The sequence below is a fragment of the Lepidothrix coronata genome, unplaced genomic scaffold (assembly GCF_001604755.1).
Source record: "Lepidothrix coronata isolate B3197 unplaced genomic scaffold, Lepidothrix_coronata-1.0 Scaffold233, whole genome shotgun sequence".
Taxonomy (NCBI): domain Eukaryota; kingdom Metazoa; phylum Chordata; class Aves; order Passeriformes; family Pipridae; genus Lepidothrix; species Lepidothrix coronata.
In genome coordinates this window covers 965,998-973,912 of record NW_016690413.1, presented here as the reverse complement: position 1 = coordinate 973,912, position 7,915 = coordinate 965,998, and the positions used below count along the sequence as shown (strand labels likewise).

Below are 7,915 nucleotides of genomic sequence, written 5' to 3'. Positions count from 1 at the left end.
CCCACACCGAGCCCAACCCACCCCTCACCCCATCAGCCCCCACCCCATGGTGCCACTCCCCAGTCCCACGGGATGCCCCCAAACCCCTCTCCCACCCCAGGGTACCCCCCTGCCCACCCCAGGGCTGAGCCCAACCCAGCCTTAACCTCCCCCTAAATCCACGGGACCCCCCCCAACACAAGAGACAGAAATAACTGGGAATTATTCTCTTTAATGCTCATTTTCCACACATTTGCCAAACGGGATCGTGGCGTGCAAGACAGGGGAGAGTGTGCTGGGTCCATGGGCAGGGGCTGGGGGGAGGAGGGTGTCACAGCCCCCCCACCCCGACACCCCCCAACCTCCAAACCTTCCAGCCAAGAAAAAAATATATAAAGCACTGAAGGTGAGACATTCAGTGCCCCCTCCCTGAACACGTAGGACGATACAATCAAAGGTAAAATGCCCCCACGGGCACCAGGGTGGGGGGGCACAGATAAATAACACCACTGCCTCCCTCCCCCCCCCCAAAACAAAAAAAACAAAACAAAAAAAAAAGGTTTGGTTTCTTCAGTTTTCGCTATTTTTGTCTCGCTTTATTTTTTTTCCTTTTTTTTTCTTAAAAAGTCATTACAAAAAGAGCCATCGAGGAGCCTCCTACAAAAGGGGTTAGTGTTTGTCCCAGGTGGGGATTGGGGGGCTAAGGAGAGAGGGGGGGGTCACATCCTGCCTCCCCCCCCCCATCCACTCCCAGCCCAGCCCCCTCCCCCCGTGCTCTCCTCTCATAAAACCCCTTAAAAATTGCACGTGACGTTTGGTTTTTAACAGCTTTCAGCAACTCAGGGGGGTGGGGCTGCATGGGGGGGCCGCCTCCCACCCCCTCACCCAAAAACTGGCGGGTGAGGGGGGGGGGCTTCCCCCAGCTCTCCCTAAAATCTTGGGGGGGGGGGCAGGATCAGACCCCACCATTTCTGCTGCGGGGGGGGGAGCCATCAGTGCAGCGAGTTGCCAGGTCTCAGGGGGAGGATGGGCCCCCCCACTGCTGCACATGAGGTGGGGGGGGCATCTGGGTTTTGGTGGGGGGAGATGGGGGAACAACCACTTTTGGGGGGGGGTCACAATGCCAGGGACGAGGCTGCAGGAGCAGCCCCCCCCCCCGGGCTCCTGCCCCCTGTGCTGCCCCTCAGAGATGGGACCCCCCAGCTTGTCCCCCCCCAGGAGACTCACCCCCCCCACGAGGAGCAGGGCAGTGGGTATGGGGGGGCTGTGGCTTGTCCAGGGAAGGGGATAAAACAACAAAACACCAAAATTTACCCTGTTAAATAGAGCTGCCCGTCGGGGAACGGCTCAGCACCGCTGCTGCATGGGGGGGGTCACATCCTGCCCCCCAACCTCCCCCCAGAGCAGGGTGACCCCTCCCCAGCTGGTCCCTCACCCCCTCCCCGGGCTGGCAGCGGGTGCAGAGCGTGGCTGGCGTGGGCATGCGGGGACCACGCGGTGAGGGGGGTGTGGGGGGGGGCTGCGGGCCTGGGGAACCCCAGGGAGCCCCCCCAGGTCCTTGGGGAGCCCCCTCTCCCTCCCCTCCGAGCCACAGCGGCTTCACAGCCCTGAGTGCGGAGGGAGGGAGAGGGGGGGCTCCCGGAGGAGGAGGAGGAGGAGGAGGAGGAGGAGGGTGGGGGTGAAGCCCACGCTGTGTCCCCCCCCACCCCCTCAGAACTCCACCTTGCAGGCAGGGAAGGTCTCATCCTGCATGGCCACGGTGCTGTTGCTGCCCAGCACCGTGATGCCCAGCTCCTGCTGCCGCTCGTGGGTCTCCTGGTACCACTCGTGCATCACCAGCGAGTCGAAGGTGGGGATCAAGGTCACCTGTGGAGACACCGGGGACACCCCGTCACCCTCCCCCCTCAGCACCGGGAAGGGGCCGATCCCAACATTTCAGGGACCAACGTCACCTGCAGGGACACCCACCACGCCCTGCCACCCCCCAGGACTGGAAGGGGCCGATCCCAACCCACCTTGCCACCCCCCCCGAACACCAGGAAGGGGCTGATCCCCCCTGCCCCAGGTACCCGTGGGGGCTCACCTGGATGTCGATGCCCCACTGGTGCTTGCCGCTGAGGAGGGCGTCGAGGAGGGGCCGCAGGACCCCCTCCTTCAGGTGGTCGTCCCCGCTGACCACGTAGCAGAGGGAGCGGACGCGCCGGAAGAACTCCTCGTCCACGGTGCGGGCGCTCCAGGAGCCGGGCAGGTACGCCAGGTCCACGTAGACGGGGGGGCCCTGGGGGGCTGCGGCCCGTGCGCCTGTGAGGAGGAGGGGGACACGGTGGTCTGCAGCAGCCCCTGATCCTCCCAAACCCACCGCTGGTGTCCCACAGGGACCCCAGAGCGGGAGCCCCCCCGTCCCCCGCCCCGTACCTGCGGGTGACGCCCGGCCCGCTCCCGCCGCCGGCCGGGCTCCAGCGCCACGGGTGGTGCGGGGGTCCCCGAGGGAGGGGCCCTTCTTGTCCCCGGGGAGCAGCCTGGCCTTGTCCCCGCTGTCCCGGGCCGAGCTGGCGGGACCCCTGGCCTTGGGGGCCGAGGAGGGGTGTCGGGGGGGCTCGGCCTTCGGGGTGGCGGGCGCGGAGCCCACGCGGGATGGGATCCTCTTCACTTTGCCGGGGGGCTCCTTCCTGCCGGGGGGCAGCGCCTCGGGGTCCACCATGCAGATCCCGGGCTGGGCGGGGATGGGGCAGGGGTCCTTCAGGGGGGCCGGCAGAGGGTCGCAGGCTCTGGCCACGGCGCGGGGCGGCCGCTCCGAGTCCTCGTCCGACTCCAGTCCGTCGGCCAGGAGGGAGGGACAGTCCTCGGTGGCCGGGGGGATGTCAGAGTCGGAGAGGGTGGGCAGCGACTCGCTGACGGAGGTGGGGGGGGTCTCCCCGGGGCGGTCCCGGGGCGGCACCAGCTCCTGTGACGGGTCACTGTCCGACAGCTCCCGGGGGCTGGCGGCGGCCGAGGGCGACCGCTCGGACTTGGGGTGCTCGAACTCGCAGGGCGACACCAGGCACAGGTCCACGTCGTGGGGGGACTCGGAGCGGCGGCCGGGCCGTGGTGCCACGTCCCCGTCGGCCCAGGGCGGGTGGTGGCAGGGCCGCAGCGGCAGTGACAGCCCCCCTTTGGCAGGTTCTGGCTCCGGCGTGTCCCCCGTGCCCCGGGAGCCCCGGCCCTCCTCCGGGGGGGACTCGCTGACCGGCGGCAGCACCTGCTCGAAGGAGACCGAGAGCGACTCGTCCACCTCGGTGGAGTGCGGGGAGCCCACCTCGGCCGGCAGCGAGGGCGTGGTGATGGTGGGGGACACGTCGGGGACTTCATCCTTGAAGGGGCTGAGGGACAGACACCCCGCCTGCTTCTCCTGCCCCGAGCCGTCCTGCCCGGCCTTGCCCCCGCCCGCCGGCCACGCGTTGGGCTGCCGGGCGGTGCCGGTGCCCGGCTCCTCCGCGCCGTCGTCCACCGGGGACTGGTGGAAGGGCGTGTGCCCGGCGCTGGCCGGCCCCGAGCTGGCCGGGGACATCATCTCCAGGGTCTTCTCCTCGGAGCTGCCGCAGGGGTCCTCGGCGCCCTCGGGGCCGTGGTTGAGCAGCCCGGTGGGCGTCAGGTCGAAGTTGACGCTGCGGTCGCTCTTGGGGGTCTTGGCCATGGGCGAGGGGGGGCACACGGCCCTCAGGGGGCTGCTCTCCAGGTAGCGGAGGCGCTGGGGGCTGTCGGGGTCCTCCAGGCCGTTCTCCAGGCAGGAGGAGTCCCCCGGCCGCCTGGCCCCCCCGTTCTCCAGGGATAAAGGCTCCAGCTCGCTCTCGGCCGTGGCGATGCCCTCGTCCGTGGATTCCTCCTTCCTCCTCCTCCCGCCGGATCCCAGCTCCCGCTCGGCCTCCGGCAGCATGTCCTCGGGGGAGGAGGACTTGGAGCCATCCGACGTCCCCGGATCCTTCCTGGCACCCGCCTCCCGCGGGGTTTTAGCCTTGGGTTTCTCCAGCTCCTTCTTGAGGGGCGGCTTCTTGATGCTGCCGGCCTTGGCCAGGGGTTTGCGGGTCTCCGGGACCGGCGTTTTCCGTGCCGGAATCTTGGCCGGAGCCTTGGCCTCTGCCTTGCTCTCCTTCGTGTCCTTCCGCAGCGTCTCGGCCTTCGCCTCCTTCTTCACCACCTTCACCTCCTTCTTGGCCTCCCCTTTCCCCTCGGCCCCCTCGTCCTTCTTTGGCAGCTTCTTCTCCTCTTTCTTGGGAACTGGCTCCTTCTTGGGAGCCGCTTTCTCCTTGTTCAGCTTCACCTTCATGTCTCCCTTCGCCTTCTCCACCGCAGAGTCTGCCTTGGCTCGAGCATCCTTGGTTTTCTCCTCTTCCAACCCCGTTCTGGTCGTCTCCCCCATGGATTTTGGCTTCTCCTTGGCCCCAGCCTTCACCTCCTTCTTCTCCACCTTCGGAGTCTTCTCCTTGGGCACCGGTGCCCCGGCCTCCACCAGGCTGAGCTTGGAGCCCGACTTCAGGCTCTCCTTGCTCTCCGCCCTCCTCTGCTTCAGTGGCTTCTCCGGCGGGGACGCCGACACCCCCTTCAGATCGTTCTTGGTGACCACGGGGTGCTTGAGGAACTCCAGGTGCTTCACCTTCTCCAGCCCCTCCAGGATGCGGGCCTGGGGGGTGCAGCCGGGGAAGAGCACCCGGATGATCTTCTCGTAGCGGCTCACGGGGTGCCAGACGAGCAGGACGCACACGGAGGTCAGGCACTGCAGGGGCAGGTCCTGCTCCTTGGGGTACCCGTTCCCCGCCCACTGCTGCAGGAGGAACTCCAGCTCCTTGGTGCCCTTCACGGGGTTCAGCACGTACATGTCCAGCCGGCCCACTCCCATCTTCTGGAAGAGCACGGTGGGCTCGGCGCGGGGGCCGCTGTCCCGGGCCAGCAGGTTGGGGCGGATGCCCAACTTCTCCAGGTAGTGCAGGGTCAGGGCGGCCTCGTCGCAGCTCTTCAGCACCCGGGAGTTGCCCTCGATGTCCTTCAGCTTCTCGGAGGCGTTGAGGAAGACGACGCCCAGCTCCGGGGAGATGAGGTTCTTGGCCCAGTCCCCGTTGCCCTGGGAGCTCTGGGACTGGGATGGGTCCTCCTCCAGCTCGGCCAGCTTCCTCTGGAGCAGGCTGTTGATGCCGGGCAGGCTGTCCGTGCCCGCGTGCGTCACCAGGATGGAGTCGATGCGGTCCAGGTGCCGGACCAGCTTCCAGAAGGAGGATTTGGGGTTGGAGCCCCCGTTGACCAAGACGTTGAAGCCGTTGACGGCAAAGAAAGCAGAGTCCCCTCTCCCGCCCGGGAAGATATAGCAGCAGGGCTTGGAGAGCTTGAGGAATCCCACCATGGTGGGGGGCTCCAGGAGGTCGAAGGGGGACTGGGGCTCCAGCGACTCCGACAGGTACTCCATGAACTCCTCCAGCCCCTCCATCTCCGGCAGGACGCAGCCCGGGTTGTAGCGCAGCTCGATGAAGTCCTGGAGGTTGTGATGCTCCAGGCCCGAGTCCCTCCACTCCCCAAAATCAGGGCAGCTGATGGTCAGCCTGGCCTTGGCCGAGGGGTCCGCAGAGCTCAGGATCTCCCCCACCTGCGAGGGGATGGGGACAGCCGGGGCTTCAGGGGGGAGGTGGCACCAGGGACAGCGATGTGACAGCCACGGGGAGGGGGGGTCCTGCCTCACCCCCCTTCCCTGGGGATCCCACATTCCCATTACCCACAAAGGGGGGGCCCTTCCCTGGTTCCCTCCCAGCCCTGCTGCGGCTCAAGGCCGGGATGTGGCCCCCCCCAGCGTGGCAGTGAGGAGGGGACACTCCAGCAGCCCTCTGGAGCAGCGGCTGATCCATCCTCCTCCCGCTGCCGTGCCCGAATCCCGCCCAGACGCCGGCGACGTGCGCAGACAGCGGCTCCGGCAGCGCCCGCCCGCAGCCCCCCCCGGGGAGGGGAGAGCGGGGAGGAGGGGGGGGACAGGCGGCTCCTTCCCGAGGCTCCCCCCCCGGAGCACCACACCTCCTTATCCGTGAAGATCTGGATGAAATCCCGGAGGGAGAAGCAGCCGGTCTGCAGCATCAGCTCCCCCGTGTCCTCCACGCAGGGCCCCGCGAACACGAGCAGCTTGTGCTGCGACGCGTCCGTGATGAGGTTCCGCAGCTGGGGACGGAGGGGACGTGAGGACAGGGGGGGACGTGAGGACAGAGGGGACGCGGGGACGGCACTTGGATCCACCCCAGGGCCGCCGTTCCCAGCTCACCTCGTCGCACAGCGACTTGTCGGAGGGGTTGAGCAGCACCAGGGTCTCCAGCACATCCCCGCGGTGGTGGAGGGTCCTCTGACCTGCCGGGAGCAAGGGCTGACCCCCACCCTCCCCAAAATCGGGCTGCACCCCCACCTGGGCCTCATGGCGGGGGTGGCAAGGCCAGAGCCTGCCCGGTATTCCGGAGGAAGAGGGACAGCCGTGATCCCGCTCCGGACACCGCGGGGGCCAAAGGACACGTTTCCCGTGTCCTTCCTGCCACTGGGAGGGGAGGAAAGGCGGGGGGGCGGGCTGGGGGAGCCCCTTCTGCCCCCCCAGACAACACAGCGAGTCCTGGGTGCTCCTGGGGGCAGTCTGGGGGTGAACTCCCTTCCTAAGCAGGGAACCACCCACTGGAGACCAAACTGACCCTGCCGGGGGTGGGACGTGGAGGGGCGGGAAAAAGGCACCAGAGCAGCCTCAGCTCCATCTTCTCCATTCCCTTCTCCCATGGAAAATCACATCCCGCCCCGGGCTGGGAGAAGGAAGCGGCTCCTCACATGGGGGGATCACGGGGTTTGGATGGGGGGGGTGAGCGCAAAGCCAAGGCTGTTCCCACAGAAAGCGGGGGGTGGGAGGGGGGAGTCCCACAGAAGCAAGGGGGTCCCTCCAGCTCCTGGGGGGGTTTTCCCCCCTTTCTCCCCCCCGTTTCACCTCTCACGATGCTGGAGAACGTGGCCGAGTGCCGGGACACGAAGAGCTTCAGCTGCTCGTCCAGGTTGCAGGAGGTGAGGTCGATGTCCCACGAGCGGATCCCTGCGGAAAACAGGGGCCAAAAATTCAGGGAAGGGGAGGGGGGGGCTCAGCACCCACCAGCACCCACACGGTGCCGGTGGGGACTGTCCCCACAATATCCACTCCCCCCGATACTGCCCCTCTCACCTCACCCTGAGCTGGTTTTGGGGTCCCCAAACCCACCCGGACCCCCACACACCGACACCTGCCCGGCAGGTGAGCGCCCTGTGCGGTGACTCACGGCAGCACCGGCTGTGCCAGCGCCAAATCCCAACCCCCCGGGGCACGGAGCACCTCTGCCAGCACCTCTTCAAAGGGGGTAATTAAGGAATTAACGGCGCCGGAGGCGGCACACGCCGGGCTCGACCTGCCGGCACCGGGACAGGCGCTCTTAGAACACCGAGGGGCAGCCCCAAAACACCTCCTCAGGGCTCCCCACGGGGGTTTGGGGGTCTGGCAGCCCCCCCCAAACCGCTCCCAGTAACGGCCACCGAACTGGGGGCGATGGCGTAACCGGGGGTTGCACAACCGTTGGGGTTTGGGGGGGGTTTGGGGAGGTTCAGGGCTGCCCTCGCAGGGGGACGGTCCTGCCACGGGGGGACAATGGGTCTGTCCCGGCAATGTGAACACCCCCCCCCCCGCCGGGATTTTGGGGATCTGCTCCAATGTGGGGTGTTCGATGTCACGGCCTGAGACACCACCCCCAGCTCAGGGAGGGGCAGGAGGGGGACGTGGGGGCTGGAGGGGGTCCCTGCGGCTCGTGGGGTGAATCCCTGGGGGCTCGGGGCAGGAAAAGAGGCAGATCCTGGAAATGTAGGGGAGCAGATCCTGGGGATCCAGGGCGAGCAAATCCTGGGGGGTCTGGGGCTGGGGAGGAAGCAAAGCTTG

The 7,915-nt window shown here is 67.4% G+C and overlaps 1 protein-coding gene across 1 annotated transcript in view; it reads right to left on the bottom strand.

Moving 5' to 3' along the window:
- Positions 1-195: 195 nt before the first annotated feature.
- MAP1S (microtubule associated protein 1S) overlaps positions 196-7,915 on the bottom strand; it is a 10,017-nt gene continuing 2,297 nt past the window's right edge. The window contains exons 2-7 of the mRNA XM_017834335.1: positions 6,947-7,048; positions 6,251-6,333; positions 6,010-6,150; positions 2,395-5,590; positions 2,063-2,280; positions 196-1,845 (exon numbers count right to left, since the gene is read on the bottom strand). Of these exons, the coding sequence (XP_017689824.1) occupies positions 1,690-1,845; positions 2,063-2,280; positions 2,395-5,590; positions 6,010-6,150; positions 6,251-6,333; positions 6,947-7,048 (3,896 nt within the window). The 3' untranslated portion in view covers positions 196-1,689. The remainder of the gene's footprint in view (positions 1,846-2,062; positions 2,281-2,394; positions 5,591-6,009; positions 6,151-6,250; positions 6,334-6,946; positions 7,049-7,915) is intronic.